Here is a 17,396-nt window from a genome sequence, read left to right as displayed (position 1 = left end):
ATCCCAGTGGAGTTTTACCATACTTCTATATTGATACAAAATGTGCTGAAATATATTCCATAAATTAACTAGTTTATTTTCATGTGTGCCATATTCATTATCATAATAATGCAAGTTTGTTTTAAAAGTTTGTTCCAATTATGATAGCAGGCAATTTGCATTTAGGAAAAAAAGACTTGAAACAGAAATACAAAAGGTAAGTGCAGGAAGGAAGGAAAGGTGTGGCAGAGAAAGGTTTGCAAAGAAAGAGGTGAAGTGCAGAGAATAGATTTCAAAAGAAAAAATTACAAAGCTTAAAAAAAATCTAACAATTTGATAATAATTTAGGGATACTCCAATTCAGCACAAATCTGAAGTTCACACAACCCTTGGGGGAAAAAAATCAGTGTAAAGCATTTTCTTACGGATAATCTGAGCCTGATATCAGAGCAGCACTTTCATGCACAAAGCCCTAAGCCACTGCAGGCTGCCTGTGCACCAGCTTTGGCAGCACCAAAACCACAGAGCCTAGGCTGAGCATCTACCGGTGCAATTGATGGCTTGTTCTCACAATCTGCAGCGTACACAGTAACTGAGTGAGGAGACTGCACCAACCCAGGCAGTTGGGTATGGGGTGAAGGACAGCTCCTGCTGAGAAGCAACTGCTGATAATCAGAAATTCTCCAAGAAACTGAACTGAATCCTGAAACAGTATCGCTAACTTTTCTAATCCGAACTGTTTATTTTCCACTGTGTGAAGGACAGAGAAGCACGGTTGCATAGTTAACCCCATAAACCCCTAAGCATTTCCCCTGTGTGGATTTAGGTCTGCTTTCTGACAATGACCAATTAGACATCTCAACATAACATTTCTGTTGTGTTATGGTATTCATTTGAAGTTTAATCACAGCTGTCAATGTGCTATTCCAGTAAATAATATTTTCACATTATTTTACAGTTTATACAGCAGTAAGAAATATCTTAAGGTACTGATTATTTAGACTGTGTTTATTGTAGAGGAAAGCAATGACATTGAAAATATTGTATAAATATCAAATACGTTAAACAGCAAAATCCCTACCTTGCATTATGAACTGAAATGACATTATTTTAAAACATTTGAAAATCATCATCATAATTATGTTATCAACATAGAGACAGATTACCTATTATTTTAATATAATTAATTTGAGCTCGGTGCATTTATGTTGCTCTGTATGTGGTTATCCATCAATACAATTATGAAATGCTAAAAATTGGGGCGTTTAATCTTTATTTTAATTGGCTAGTTTTTTTCTTGAAATCCACTGTTCGTTTGCCTTCATCTTCAACATCTAAAATCTTTAATTACATTTATGGGGTTTTTTTGTCTGTCCCCTAGGCCACATTCCAATTTCACTTGGGATATTTTCACACCAGGGCCTTCAAAGAGTGATAAGCTTTCCTTCTTCAGTGGCCACATGCTTATAACCAAGTCTATGTTCTTTTCTTGCAATACTGTTGGGGATTTTTCACATCTTACTGCTATGTTCTGTTCATTTATGTATATATACTTCTAGGTTTTGGGTTTTTTTTTCCTCTTTTAAACCTGTCTTCCTCCATCTGTTGTGAAAAGCGAAACAATAAATGGTGTAATATTTTAAAAGGCTTTATTAATATAATACATATATAATATTTAAAGGACAGGAGAGCAGGGTTTGCTCTGTCTAGCTCAACCAATAACTCTCTTCCCAGTACTTCAATAGGGCTGGGTTTAGTGATTGTTTTTTTTTCTCTCAGCTTGCAACGTAGAATATGTTGCCCCTGTGAGATCTGTGAAGACAGGGGGGCTGAGGGAAGGGGTGGAAGCTCTGTATGTAGGTAAAAGTCTACATGTTTCTTGTCGTACATAAATGTCTTGTCTCCAGGAAAGCACTGAGGCCACAGCTGTCCAACACGGTGCCCGGGAATGCCTGTCTCTGAGGCTCTGATGAGGCCTGACTTTTCATGCCTCTGATTTATTTTTTCTCTCTCTCGTGATTGACATTTGTCTTTTCTGGGCCTTGTTTGCTTGCACTGCATTTGTAAGGACCCTGAAGCACTGCAGTATTTCCATTTCAGTCAGGTTAAGGGTGACGAAGATTACACATGCATACTGATTTATGCCTTAAAGGCTGGAAATAGTGTCAAGTGTGATCTCAGCAGAGCTCTGCTCGATGACTCAAGTGCTCGGTACGGTGTTACACTCTCAGACATCAATCCTCATCCAGTAAAATGAAAACTGTCCAGAACATTGTTCAATAAAGTCCTGATCTGTAAGTGTTATTAGTTATTAATAAGATAATAATGGGGTTTTCAATGTTCACGCCAAAGCCAGAATCAAGCCATCATCAGGCTAAGTACTGTTGAAACACAAAGCAGCAAGCAGTGCCAGCTGCAGAGAGCTTTCCCTGTAAATGTGCACTTGATAACCAGTATCTCTGCAAGCGACGTTATGCACATACTTGTGTGCTTCAGAGAACATTTTGCTATGAAGGTCTTATGCAAAGAGGCGATATAACTGTCAGGCCCATGTTTTTAAAGGCAGGTCCTTATGTTTGGAAGTGCTGTATGTCAGGAGTTGTTCTAAACTGCAGTGGATATAAAGCTGGCTGTTATCCTAAAGACATGAGGTGGGGGTTTTCAAATACTTCAAGCTCTGCATTACACTGAAACCAGTGCCTGTTGACTGTTCTTAGTTCTTCCGTGAAAGAAATATACGTGAAACAAAAAGCAAAACAGAACCCGGAGAAAGTGATGTGACAGGAGACATTTCCTTAAGATATCAAAGGCCAAGGACTTGAACCACAGGCGCCTGCAGTGAGACTTACTGCTTCTTCTTGTGCAGGTGCTTTTCTCTCTGGTTTTAACAACATGTAGCTGCCTGGATCTGAAAATTCTTTCCCAGCAGAGACATTTTTAAAACCCATGTCCTATGAAAAGTATTAATTTGGCCTCAACTCCTCCTTCCTTCAATGAAAAAAACCTGAAAATTCCCAGCTGAGTTGTATTTGCAGCATGCTGGGAAATACCAGAGATGGGAAGAACAACCCAAGAGCAGTCCAAGACTGAGCACTTTCCTTCCAATTGCCTTCAGTCCTTGCCAGCACAGGGAACCAAGCAGTATGGTTCGCTACTGACCAAGTGATTTTTGGAAGACAGCTGGAAGGAATGATGGAAAGGGTGGAGGGAATTCCTCTTTCAGATGCCAGTTGCAGCCATACAGTTCACTCTGAATCTTTTCCTGAAAGTTAATTTAACATATCTCATTAATAATGTCCAATTGAGTAATGTAGCAAGTGTTTCTAAAAGAGATGGTAACATACCAGACACAAAACCATTCATATCTGACTCAGTAATGTAACCTCAGACCACCCCTGTATCTATTAAATATTGTTACCCTGACACCCAGACTGAAGGAGCAAGCACATCAGCGAGCACAGCTGCAATGCTCTTCCCCTGCTGTATTTGTTCTGGCAGTCAAAAGACGGCACAGAGCCAGCCTAACTGTCATTACAGACCCTTGGATAAGTGAAAATTCACTTTTTAACACAACACAATGCCTACTATCTTCTAATGAAGTCAAACAGGTTTGTAGCCTAATGAAAAAGCATTAAACTGAGGGAGAAACGCAGTACTCCAAAGCACACCTGTGACTGCAACTGTAGTTGGGGGATCGACAGGCAGGCACTGTGTCAGCTTTGGAAATGGGTCATAGTGTTCTGGAAAAAAAAATAGCAAATGACTTAAAAGACAGCTTTCAATTCTACAGCTCTATCTATACCGTGGAAAAACAGATTCAGGTTGATTATTCTTACCCTAAGATTTAATTTCTTTTGGATATATTCCCAAAACAGTCTCATCAGCACTAAACGTATTCTTATTTCTGCGCTCTGCTTTATAGATACTGGCTGTGTAGCTATGCTAACATAAAACCATCTGTATTTCCAGAAATCAATGTAAATTCCTTATATTTTATTAGAGAGATTCTGAATATATTCTGAAACTCCTACTAATGTTCCACATTTTATACCCATTGTGTGGAGTTTATTTGGCTTCCTTCTTCATTAGTTTTCAATGCATTGATCAAATTCTGAATCTAAAATTGAACTAAAATATACCTGAGGTCTTGGAGTGAGATAAATTTGATCCTTACAGCCAGCACTACAATGTGCTATCTAACACAGTCAGCAGGTTTCAGAGGCTGGAACAAGAATTGTCACCTTTTGTGTCTTATCTTGGTCCCCTAACAATCCCATGTCTGTACTATATTGTTTTGGCAAAATGGGTCAACGGAAATGTCAAGCAGACACCAGTTTCCCAGGAAAACAGAACTTCAAGTGTAATATGAACTGGCATCTGAAGTTCTGGGTATGTTTACCGCATGCACAAGCTTGTTCTGCATTTATTAATGAATACATAGTTAAACCTACACAGCGGTAAAACCACGCACGACCAAAATTCAATTCACAAGGACAAAGCAGAATTAATAGTTTGTTTTCCAAGTCACATTCCATCCACATTGTATGATCTTCAGTTACCCATCTTAGTCCATTTTCCTCCCTCTGCAGCCACTTTAACCCTGTGTCACCAGTGTAGAATTTTCCTTCCCACTACTCTGCACTTCTCAGAACACAGAATATCAGTGCCTAATGAAAGTTTGAAGGTAGTAGGAGCCTGAATTGGATGCAAAATGTGTGGATAAAATGCCTGTCAGACTTCAGCTGCCAAACACTGAGTCTTTACTGATCCCATGCAAATGGAGCTTTCTGCATCTTACAGCTTGGTGAAATTCAAGTAGCAAAAGACAGCTACACAAGCTAAAGGCCATCTGACCTCCAAATTTCCATTTTCTATGCAGTGTATGTATAATGCTGGGCATCCTTCTTGAATCACTGCATTGTTAATACAGGGGAAAGCAGCATGATTTTCAGTGAGCTGGCACTCAGTGAGCCGGTTTGGTGCTGCAAAGCACTAAACGCGCTTGGCACAGAATGTGTCTGTCAGCCCCCCTTGAAAAGGGGTGTCATCTTATAGCAAGCAGTCTTGTACAACCCCAAGCAGGAGGAACACTATCTGCCTGTAATGCACACTGAGGCCTACATCCAGAAACCCAAATAACAGAGAGGCCTTCTAATAACTTCAGTGGGTATCAGACTCTTATTTGGTACTATAAATTAAATTATCTTCCAATATTTGGGGTGAGCATGACTGAAGGAAAGGTTGAGGGCTTGTGGAAGACAAATGACCTGGTAAGATGAGAGTTCTTCAATAGAAAGAGTGCAAAGAGAGCTGTTTTACTCACTCAAAAAGCATAGTTTTCTGGCAATCGTGTCTGTGCAACCAGTTGGGTTCTCCGCAGTTATTAGTGTTGCAGTAGCAGTAAACATGATTTTGCATTAAGGCCAGTCTTACGACACAAAAAGCCAAAACTTAAGGCTGGTTTTCACTGCTTCTACTGCACTACAACAATCTCAGTGCCAGCCCTAACTCGTTACCGAACTCCCATAAGCACATTAAAGCTCTAATTTAAGAGGAACGCCTCTGTGGGAAGCAATGCTGAAGCACAATGGAAGCCTCAGCCCTGATGCCACAGCCATGGCGGAGCAGCATGGCCACGCCATCTACTCCACACGAAGGCACACACGGGTCACTTCGCCTCCTACGGAACGCGCAGGCTTAGCGCTGGCTGACATAAAGTTTAATAATGGTGGCTTGACTTCTTAGGGATGCTCCCGTACGGAGCGGGCGGCAGAAACGACAGGCAGCTACAGCCGCCCTAAAGCGAGGAAGGGACGCAGCAGCGCCAGCCCTCAGCCCTGCAATAAGTAAGGGCAGCGCAGCCTCGCCACTCCACTGAGCATGCTCGACTCCTCCACATCCGCCCTGCTCCGCGGCCGAGAGGCGCGGGGGGAGCGGTTCCCCGCCGCTAATAAGCCCCTTGCTGGAGGCGGCGAGCAGGACCTGCTGCCGCCATGAACCCCGGCAGCGGCGGGGGGGCGGCGCCGGCCTTCCCTGGCCCCGTGCAGTGTAAGTGCCGCTGCGCGCCCGCGAGGTATGCGCGCTCCGGGGCTCACACGGCGGAAACCCAGTTGAGCCGGGGCCTAGGGAGGCCCCGAAACCTGAGTAGAGCATGAAACGGGCGGGAGCGGAGCCCGGGAACCTGGCTGCGGGGGGGGGGGGGAACCCGGGAATCTGGGTGAGCGCGCGGAGGGCTCTGTGGAGCGGCGCCGCTGCCGCTGGGCGAGGGCTTTCCGTGCGGGGCGGTGCGGACCAACGCGGGACGCTGAGGCCTTGGGGGAAACGTGTCCGGTGGCACGGGCTGCCCGTTCTCCTGACAGGCCCACTCTGAGGGTCCCGCAGGGCCCAATGGGCCCCTGCAAGCCTAACCAGGGGCAAGCCACCCTGGGACCGAAGGGGCTGCCCCGCGGCCTGGGCGCTTGGTTAGTGGACGTCTGTGTGTCAGTCTGAGTGGTTTAATGCATTCCCGTTTCCTCTGGACAAGCTCCTGACCATGCTTTTGCTCCCACAGTTCCTGGTGGCACCACCGTGCTGGTGGAGCTCACCCCTGACATCCACATCTGTGGCATCTGCAAACAGCAGTTCAATAACCTCGATGCCTTCGTTGGGCATAAGCAAAGTGGCTGTCAGCTCACTAGTGCGACGGCCGGGGCCACCAGCACCGTCCAGTTTGTGTCGGAAGAAACGGTGCCATCAACACAGGCACAGACCACAACCAGGACAATCGCTTCGGAGACCCAAACCATAACAGGTACCGTGGTGTTACAGACCAGCAGCTTGAAAACACTCACCTCATGCAGAGTGGCAGCATTATACAGCCCTCTGCTTGTATGCCCCCGTCACGCTAAGCTAAAATCACAGTTTTCCCATTAGTCATATCTGCAGGCAAAGGAAGACTAGTAAGTGGTGTGCTGCCATCTTGGTTTGGTATGGCAACAGTTACTTGATTTGCTAATTGAGATACAAGTTTACTTACTTAGAGAATTGGTTAAATCTGATGTGGTGCATAACCAAATTGTGCAAACTAATTAAAATTGTCAATACTTCTTAAATATAATCAAATTACTATGCATTTTATTTTTTTAAGAGTGCTCTTGATGAAAAACAGACACAGAATTGTTGTCAGGCGCCAGTCCAGGCTTTTTTATGTGAGAACACTGCATTCCCTAACATTGCTCCCGCAACTAATTGGCAGGAAAAATATTACTCAAAATTTCTGCCTATGCGAAGGCTCAAGTGAGGTTCTGATCCTGGAGACATTTAACTAAAACTAGAGTTTTGTTCCGTGTGTGAAGGTTTGCCCTTCTATATATAGTTGTATTTTATTTTTGTCTGGAACCCTACTGAAATCCAAATTATTTGAGTTTAATTTGGATAGACAGATTAGGCAGAGAATCTGGAAGAGCAGTGAAACATACTGAATTCAGGGCTCACTTCCAGGAATTTTTATATTATAATCCCTGAAACTCGGTGTGGGTTTTGGATGAGTCATTTTTCTGCTTCATATTTACTCATCTTTAAAACGAGGGCAGTTATATCCCTCTGCCCTTTTGGGGTATAGCGTTGTCTAATTGATTTAAAAGCTGCTACTTTGGCTGAGTTTGTTTCATCTGTTATTCTTGTGAGTAACAGCTAAAAACTGTATAGTTGAAAAACACTGAACTTTCTTAACTGTTTAAAAAGAAAGAAATTGTTTACATGATGCCTCTTTGACAACATTTGCCATATAAATAATTTGAGATTTCTTCCCTTTGGGCTGTAGCACAGCCAGTGTTAAAAGACAAACATACTTTATTAATATAAGACCTGGACAAGCATCAGAAAAATAATGAACTGCTGAAGAAACAACAGTGCAGTCAGATAGGATTCAGGGGGACAAGAGGGCCTACATAGGTTTGTACTAAGTTCAGCATGGCTCATCTTGACAGAATTTTCACTGATTGCGGGATAGCAAGGGAGAGAAGACATTTTCCTTTCCCCTTCACCCAGGTGAATAGGAAGCCAGGAACAGGAATTTTGCTGGGAAAAAAAGCAGAGTAGAGAAGTAATTAATGAAATTAGAAAATAATTAGGTTTTTCTGATTGGAGAAGTTAATGTTCTCAAATTGAGCTGTTTTATGTGTTTAGTTTCTGCACCAGAGTTTGTTTTTGAGCATGGCTATCAAACGTACCTGCCTAGTGAGAGCAGTGAGCCTCCAACTGCTGCTATTGTCACTACGCCACCAAAACCACGATCAAAAAAATCCACTTCCTCACATACACAGAAGAAACTAAACTGCTGCTATCCAGGTAAGATGTGAACTATACTTTCTTCATCTTCATTTTAAAATTGATAGGTTTTAATAGTTGATACACACAGTAACTCTGTCTTATGCAGTTACAATGCACAGGACCTGGAAGGCAACTTACAAAGGGTGTGATGTACCACCATTGGTACCAGTAGTAGTTTTGCTATTGAGTTTACATATCGTTGGACTTCAGTCCTGTACTCTGGCAATGCTGCAGGGAGTTTGCTGCAGACATTGGTCTATGTCTACACCATAGCAATGTAACAGCAGTCTTGCTACCTTTTCGCAAACTGCCATTGTTGTACATGAGAAATATTACACGTGCATTTTGCATTATATGTTTTGTCTTTAGCCAGTTAGCATTTTTATAAAGACAAATTGAACTGATGTATTGGAGACCATAATGAGTAAAAACCATTCAATATGCAGAAAATGTGTGTAGAGGTAGCAATAAAGTGAGTAGTCCTGTTAATGGTAGCAGAAGTTACAGCTTCCTTTCACAAGTTTGCTTTCATTTGAAAGGCGTATTTCAAATGCATAGCATTCATTTCTGTACTCTGAAAATGTAGCACTTTCTTTCCACTCGGGCAGAATTCCTGAATGGTGAGCTGTTACCAGAGTTCCCAGTTGCACTAACTTGAAGTTGTACGTGGAATTAATTAGTTCCCCCAGCATCCCCTGTGTACTGTAAAGAGCATCTGAAATCCTAGGCAGAGATTCCAGAGAATTTGTTTCAAAGCTTACAGAAAATGGTAATGTAGAGAGTGAATTCCTTCCTAAGAGAAGCATTAGAAAACTAAAGCTCACAGGTAAGCCGGTCACTATTTTAAGTAGATGTGAGTAAACAAGACAGGGAATTCATTTTCTGTTAATACTGAATTTATAAACATAATGCTGAGAATATGGTAGAATATTTTTATTATTTTGTTACATTTTCCTTGAATGTCATGATCTTGATCTTACCATTGTCAGGTTGCCAGTTCAAGACTTCCTATGGTATGAAGGATATGGAACGCCATCTACGAACACACACAGGTTTATATAGTTGCTGTATTTTATTTTTGATTTGACCTTTTGCCAAAAGGTATTTTTCCACAAAATAAAGTCTCTGTAGATAGGATGCACATGTATGTCTGTACCTGTATTGTAGTTCTCTGTGCCTGGGGAATTGCCCTTTGTGGGTAAGACATACCCCATTATGGGCAGTACCACTCATGAACACTGCACTGATTTGAGGCACAGTTAGATTTCTGAGGTGCAGACCATGTGTTTATCAGGATGCAGTGTGGTGGTAATGCATAAACCTATTTTCTTCTTAATGTGGAACAGTGATTCCAACATTTTACCTCCCTTCCCCTAAACTGCAATTTCATAGTTGTAAAGGGAGAAAGTTCCAAAGGGTCTTCTAAATATGTTGCACTTGTGCATGCAGCCTTCTAGAGCATAGAAGAGTTCTTGGCTAATAGGATGGCTGCTGAAACCCAATGTCCAGCTTTTAAAAACTAGTTCCAGTTCTGTTAAGTGTTCAGTGTGTACTTTTTTTTTTTTTTACTGCAACAGCATCCTTATGGTGCAAAAATTCATGATGTGTTGATGCTCTTCTGTTTGCTTCAGGAGACAAGCCCCATAAATGTGAAGTTTGTAATAAGTGTTTCAGTCGTAAAGATAAGCTGAAGATGCACATGCGTTCTCATACTGGGGTGAAGCCTTACAAATGTAAACACTGTGACTATGCAGCCGCTGACAGCAGCAGCCTCAACAAGCACCAACGCATTCACTCCAACGAGCGTCCTTTTAAATGCCAGATCTGTCCTTACGCAAGCCGCAACTCCAGCCAGCTAACTGTACATCTCAGATCCCACACAGGTAAGTTTATACTAAAATTCAGATCTGCAAAGGTTTGAAGGTCATAGGAAAGACCTTTTTTAAAAGGTATACAGGTGTCAAGATTGCAGAAAGGGCCTGTTTGAATTCTCGGAAGCACTTAGGCATCCAACTTCTGTGAATTTCTTGGGCATGTAATCTAGTAGGGCAATACATCTATACGAAAAATACCTGGAAACAATCAAAAGACAGCTCTGATTCTTGGTAGATTTTCTTCTAAATTGATTTTGAAACTATCTATTAGATGCTCTCAAACCAGTAGAACTGTAGGATCTACTTGATTGATTGATTAAGAGATAAGACAACCTAGGTTCCTGTTTGCATCTCTCAAATCAGGTCGGCTATATTAGAAACCCTAAAATTACCTTGTAATTAGTTATATCAGTGTAAACCTCAGCTGCATACTTTAGTTTTTCTTGCATCAGTAAATTAGAAAGTAATTGGCAACTTAAGTTACATCATTTTTTGACCTTTGCTTGTGGTACCTGCCATTTGTAGACCGATGGACATTAACAGTGTCATATGAGCAGCCAGAACTATGTTCTGCCCATTTAATTTTTGCTCTGTGGCTAGGAAGATTTAGCCTTCAGCCCTATAAACATTGTATCATTTTATATTTGCATTGTTTGCCTTGTTTCATTTTAATCAGATTTCCCTTGTATAGATTGTTCCTAGAAGAGATTTGCTGTAAAGATACTGCTTTATAGTTGTCTTCATATGTTGTTTTTCACCTAATCCAGGGTACCAAATTAGTTTTTGGTTTGTCTGTTATACATTTGATTAGTTTGGTGAATTTTAGCTGCAAGGTGACTATGGTTCAGTGATTACTAGATTGGCTTTGAAGCTATCCTACATCTGATTCCAAATTCAAGTACTAAACAACATTATTTCAGATGTGTGCAAGATGGGGTTTATTTTGAGTAGATAAAAGAAAGAAATCCCTTGTGCATTGTGAAGGAGGGCAAGGTTAAACCAACCTGTCTCTAGCAGAAAAGAATATTTTGTACTTCACAAGTCCGCTGTGATGGAATAGGTAGGACTGTCAGGCAGTTATTTTACAGGTTTCCCTCTTTCTATTGCTCTATAAGAAGATGTGATGGTCCATCAAGATGGTATGCACACTAGTCACAGAACATGGTACTGCATTTACCCCATGTCATATAAGAGCATGTATGCTTGTACATTTGTGTACATGGTCCAGTATGCTTTGAATTTGGCTGTGGGAGAACCTGTGAATGATCATGATTCTCTTGTATTTCCAGTAGAGTTAGATTTTTGTGGCATTAAATATTGCAATAGTTGAGAAGCAGTTTAGGCTACCTTCTTTCTTTTTGGCAGATCAGTCTCTTGTATCATAAGCAATTGAATTATGCTGAAATTCAAGCCTGTCTCTTCCATTTCTGCAGAATAAATCCTTTTTCCTTAAAAGGACTTTTGATTCTCTGAAAAGTGGCACAGGAATTTTGAAACTAATTGTTTCATCCTTGTTAGGTTACAAAACTGTTATGCACACAGACGGTTTTAGGAGAAAAGTGAGACTGGTATGTAGAATATATTGCTGACTGGAATTAGTCATACTCTAGAAGGTTGAGTGTAGTCTACATTGCTCAGAGTGAGGTCATCTACATAGCATTACTTGTTGAAGTACTCATCTGAAGATTAGTTTCCTGTTAGTCTGAGTAAAACCACTGTTACAACCAATAATTCCAGGATCACTCTTCTTTTTTAACTTCCATTCTGTCAGTGTCATATGTATGGGCAGAAATGTAAAGAAATAAATGTAAAGTTATAGACCGCTCTTTAAATAAACAGAACCAACATACTTTGCTATATTCAGTAAAATTACTAATTCTTTTTCATATATTGTGCTATCCTGTATGAGAATTAAGTCACTGAAATACATACTGTGCCTTCATCAGCAAAGTAGATAAAAAGTCAGTAGCTGAGTGTGCAGCGGAGATTGTAAAATAAATGAGATGAACAAACAGTGCATCTTCATTAATAAAATCTGTTTAATATAGATAATACACCATGCATCTCAATTATTAAACAGATACATGGATTAGCACAGTAGGCCACAACTTGATTTGAAAAATACGCAGCTAAACCAATGACATATGTAGCTGGATAAGCAAATTATGCAAAATTATACAGCTATAACAAACTCTATAAAATATTAACTTGTAAAATAAATCAGGCATTTGCAGTTTGATTATTAAAGAAGATAAATGCTTGCTGAAGTAAGTACACTGTCATTTTCCTCTCTCACCAAGGGTGTCTTAGAACCTAATAACATAATTCTTTGACTTTTTCCAAAATAATATCTAGTTAAAGATTTTGTGCTCAGGTATTTTAGAGAGCTATGTATTTAGGTTCAAGAAGAAAACCGAACAGTTATTTAGTTGGGTAGGTAGGTTTGCTTTGGATTTTTTTTCAGTGACTTCAGAACAGAGTTACCACGTCTTTATTCTGGGAATTGATTATGGACTAAACAGAGCTACAGCTTCATTTGCTCCTGCGTGTTGTGACACAAGCCTGCAAATAGAAAAAATGCAAAATAGTGGCTTAGTGGTTGTTCTTTTTGGTAGTCTGACATAAATAGACTTACAGAGCTCTTGCAGATGAGTGTGTTCATTTTTCATGTTTTATCAGTTAAGAATTTGACCTAACTTTCAACTACTATTGTTTGGTTTCTGAATCAGCATTGCTGTCAGGGGAAAAAAAAAAAAAGAAAAAAGGCTTGTGACTATTTTGTATACTGTTTGCATGAATCCAGACTGATAGTAGATTTTCTTGAAGTGATCTGTGGAATGTTATTAGGTATGATACATAGTGCAAATATCTCTTTCTTCGTTGCTGTAATGCCAGAAAAACAAAAGCTTAATGTTACTTCTCTGTGTAAGCACATTTCCCTAGAGTCATGTATTTGCATGCATGTTTCATTAGTCTCGCATTTGTCTTTGCCAGTTGCATTTATGTAGCTGCTCTGATCCCCTTTTTTGTTTGGTTGGTTTTTTTCTTCTTTTATTTTTGTAGTAATGCTCTGGTGGTGCAGTCACCTGACACTGACCTAGGTATGGACTTTTGTCCCCACATCTCCCTATGTCCTGACAAAGAGTTTCCACTGCCTTCCTGCGCCAGTATTTGTGTTGCACTGCAAGAACCAGGCTAAAAAAGAAAATAATCAGTTTTTCTTGTGAGGTAATCTAACTCACCATGTGAACAAATGTACAGGAAAGGCAGTAAGGAATATATTACTGAGCAGTAAGCCCAGTGTCCATTAAGCATCTGTTTCTGCAGTAGCCTACCACTTACCTAGTTTAAAGTTAACCTACAAGCCTCCCTGTACATCCTGTGGTAAACCCAAGACATGGACATGTTTATGTTGTTTTCTTAAACTTCAAAAATGCAACAGCTGGTACAGTGTTTTTTTGTTAATTCTTAACACTAGGTGGGGGACACAGTTGCTAAAGAAGGGGAAATAAGAAACTTCGGTCACTTTCTGGAGCGTGCTGAACAGTTTTACACACAAAATGCACTGAAAATGGAGGATGCATCAAAGATGCAGACATGAAAAAGCAACAGATGTTGTCAGACATGCTTGTGGAGAGTTTGCACACAAATATGTCAGACAGGGTGATAAATACTGTGTCATTAAAGTTCTCTACTTCTTAAAAATTTGTTGGTAGTTTGCAGGTATTTAGAACACATCAGCTGTACATAATTCATTACAGCATTGATGTCTCCAGTGGATCTTGGTGTCTCATATGTAATTTGAACAGTGTTTTTTGTTGACAGGAGATGCTCCTTTCCAGTGTCAAATGTGTCCTGCTAAATTTAAAATCAACTCAGACTTGAAGAGGCACATGCGTGTGCATTCTGGTGAGAAACCTTACAAGTGTGAGTTCTGCGAGGTCCGGTGTGCCATGAAAGGAAACTTGAAATCACACATTCGTATCAAACACAGCATGGAAAATACTCTCAAGTGTCCAGAGTGTGAATTTCAGTGTGGAAACAAAACAAGCCTTCGGCACCACATAAGAACACATCAGCCTGAACAACCAGTGAAGTGCTCAGAGTGCAACTACTCTTGCTCCAACAAGGCAGCTCTAAAAGTGCATGAGCGTATTCACTGCAAAGATCGTCCTTTCAAATGTGAATTCTGCAGCTTTGATACCAAGCAGCGGAGCAACCTGACAACTCATGTGAGGAAAGCTCATGGTGACAAAGTCAAGACCAAGAAGCAAACTGTGGAGAAGAAGGAAGGAGATAGGCCAAAGCAAGGTGGATCCAGGCAAGTTGCCAAACTGGATGCCAAGAAAGCATTTAAGTGTGACTTGTGCGATGCTTCCTTTGTCCGAGAAGATTCTCTTCGGAGTCATAAGAAGCAGCACAGTATGTATAATGGATCTAAAAATAATGAACTGGCTGTTCTACAGCTCCAGATGGATCCTAGTCGGCAGACCAGTGCCCCAATTACTGTCAGTCATCTCCAGGTCCCACTTCAGGCTGCTCAAGTTTCTCCATACAGCGAGGGAAGAGTCAAGATCATTGTGGGACACCAGGTACCTCAGACTAACAGTATCGTCCAGGCTGCATCAGTGAATGTTGTGCCTCCTACGTTAGTTGGCCAGACTCAGGAAGACCTCTCAGCCAACAGCCGCTTGCAGCTTTTGGGCCAAGTCAGTTTGTTGGCACCACCTCCACCTCCTATATCTCAAAGTGAAGCTGGGCCTGTGGCACAACCAACAGTTCTTCTCACAACCCATGACCAAAGCGACGGAAGTGCTTTACATCAAACTCTGATTCCTGCTGCTCCTGTCAGTAGTCATGAGGCTTCAGCGAACCAGGCATTCATCGCCAGCTCTGGAATCAGCTGCTCTGACTTAGAAGGCCTTAATGCTTTGATACAAGAAGGAGCAACAGAAGTGACTGTAGTTAGTGATGGAGGCCAGAGTATAACAGTGTCCACTTCAGCTCCCCCTCCTCCTATCTTTTCTTCATCCTCTCACACAGAAGCCCCAAAGCAGACCTATTCTATCATTCAGAGTGGAGCCCACACAGCTTTGCTGTGTCCAGCAGACTCCATACCAGATTAGTCACAAAGTACTATTACTAAACAAATTTAAATCTCAGAGGCAGTGCTGAATTCAGCAGAAATGCGTAAGATAGAAGTGAATGCAGAATTTATCCTACAAAGCTAAATACCTTCCACCTGCCCATTTTACTTTCTGTACAGAGAAACATACATCTTGTATGTGAAAAAGAGGATTTGTGTATTTATGTGCCTCTGAAGTCAGAGGCTCTGTTCTTTGTAAAATCTGAGCAGCAAAGCAACTGGTGAGAATTTCACCAAGCAGAAAGCTGCCTGGAATGATTCTTATGTTGTGCTGGTTAAAGTAACATAGCCTCCCTCAGTTTATTATAAATTACCTTCGCAGTGGACTCATTATTTCATGCACACACAAAAAGATAATAGTCCAAGCCGTTCTGAAGTGTAAGTGAAGTCTGTTTGAATTACATGCTATGTATGCATCAGGTGTACCTGGCTGGTTGTTGATCTGTAAGAAATGTCTACTACTGGGTCTAATGCAGCCTCAGAAAAAATTAAGGGGTCTGTTCCTTATTATATGTAGAAGTTGCTGGTACATAGCACTGAATCAGGAAATGCTAATGCAAAAGACCAGGTGACCGTCTTTTAGAAAACAAAAGAATCTTGTCTGTCCATCAGTAACCGCTAACTTTGTTAATAAGAACACTATTGAAATCATGTATGTGGCACAGTGATGTCTGTCAGAGGCACCTGTGTTTTCAAGAGCAAAACGACTGCAAATACATTTTTTACAAACACTTCTTAAATTTTGTGCTTATTTTGGTGCTGCCTGTTTGTAGTTGCATGGGTGGTAAAAGCGCATTATGTTTTGGATCTGCCCTTTTCAAGTTAAAGAGGAAGAAGGAAAAGTTTGAAGAAGGAAAATCTAAATGAAAAAAATAATAGTTTTCAATCGAAGGTGAGAAACTAGCATAAACTCAGATTGAATCACAGTGAGATAGTAATTCATCATTATGTGATGCACATTTCTATAATGAATGAAATCTAGGCTGTATTTTGAACTATGCAATATTATAGTCCTACCTGGAGAGCATTCCTGTAGTGGTAGTTAATGTATCTTCACTAACAAACTCTCTGGTCTGGAGAACTGAAACTCAGCTTGAGAAAATAGATGGCTCTGTAGGTGCCTGGATCTGCGAAAACCAGAGATGATTTAACAGCCAGACAGCATCCCAGGGACAGTTGTTAACATACATGAAGACTGAAAAGAAACTGTTACCAAAACCAGCTCTGAGATTCCCTCTTGGGGAGTCAAAGTCAAGATAAATTTCAAAGTGTTTGCTAGTGGGAGACATTGAATGATTGCTTTATGTGCTAGAAGCATGCTTGGAAAGCATATAAAGATTATCTAATTAGGGCCACTTTCTGAATAGTCCTCGTGTTTCAAATCTTTATCTTGATCAGACTTTATTTTGTGTAGGTGGGGTGCTCCTCACTTCTTCCCTCTGTGTGGTACATACTGTTTGTACAGTGTAAGGCTTCCTGCTGTTCAATGCTGAGTAGGAAAATGCAGTCATAATTCTCAAGTATAGTCATACAGGCTGTTCTTGAAAATGTGACCTTTGATTTTTGTTGAAATAAGGGTTGTTTATACTTGGATGCTCCAGTTTCACTGTCATTATTTATGGGAAGTAGTGTTTTTTAAGATCTGTATCTCTTCTGCTTTCCAAATCCTTGATTTTTAATGTTCCTTTTTTTGGAAGTTGTGTTGGTTTGGGGGTTTTGGTTTGGTTTGGTTTGGTTTTAAAATCTAGGGTTTGATTTGAACTGTCTGACACTGTGCCTCACACTTGCAGATATCAGAAAAGACCACACTCCAGTGAGAGGAAAAAACTTCATAAATGATTAGTTAAAAAAGCATTAGTAAAAACTTGTTTCCTAGCCCCATGCTGCATTGAAATATGAAGCGAAAGTTCTGAGTTCACCAACAGTTGTATTTCAGGGTTTATTATTTCCTGCACTTGTTCAACTTTTCTGGTGATACAAGTTTGTCTCCTGTTAATTGTCTCTTCCCTACAGATAGGTTATTTGAGGAGCTGACAAGACCCAGCTCCAAGTCACTGAGCACACCTGATTTTATATAAATTAGAAGT

At 40.7% G+C, this 17,396-nt stretch overlaps 1 protein-coding gene across 1 annotated transcript; it reads left to right on the top strand.

Moving 5' to 3' along the window:
- Window positions 1-5,846: 5,846 nt before the first annotated feature.
- ZFP64 (ZFP64 zinc finger protein) lies at window positions 5,847-17,171 on the top strand. Its single transcript, XM_061441364.1, has 6 exons — window positions 5,847-6,027; window positions 6,530-6,769; window positions 8,146-8,307; window positions 9,279-9,341; window positions 9,921-10,172; window positions 13,989-17,171. Exons 1-6 carry the CDS (start codon window positions 5,973-5,975, stop codon window positions 15,287-15,289), a joined length of 2,073 nt encoding a protein of 690 aa, XP_061297348.1. The 5' UTR covers window positions 5,847-5,972; the 3' UTR covers window positions 15,290-17,171.
- Window positions 17,172-17,396: the final 225 nt, after the last annotated feature.

The sequence above is a fragment of the Pezoporus flaviventris genome, unplaced genomic scaffold (genome assembly GCF_033815535.1).
Source record: "Pezoporus flaviventris isolate CSIRO_AGI_PZ_B2104156 unplaced genomic scaffold, CSIRO_AGI_Pfla_v1 ptg000213l, whole genome shotgun sequence".
Lineage (NCBI taxonomy): Eukaryota > Metazoa > Chordata > Aves > Psittaciformes > Psittacidae > Pezoporus > Pezoporus flaviventris.
Note: the sequence above shows the minus strand (reverse complement) of the source record. Positions and strands in the feature narration are given on the sequence as shown.

What these genes read in the sequence shown, in the direction of transcription:
- ZFP64 (XM_061441364.1), top strand. Translation starts at nt 5,973, where the DNA reads ATGAACCCCGGCAGCGGCGGGGGGGCGGCGCCGGCCTTCCCTGGCCCC. An exon ending in GGAGACCCAAACCATAACAG is followed by an intron (nt 6,770 to 8,145) that starts GTACCGTGGTGT and finishes TTATGTGTTTAG; the next exon opens with TTTCTGCACCAGAGTTTGTT. An exon ending in ACTAAACTGCTGCTATCCAG is followed by an intron (nt 8,308 to 9,278) that starts GTAAGATGTGAA and finishes TACCATTGTCAG; the next exon opens with GTTGCCAGTTCAAGACTTCC.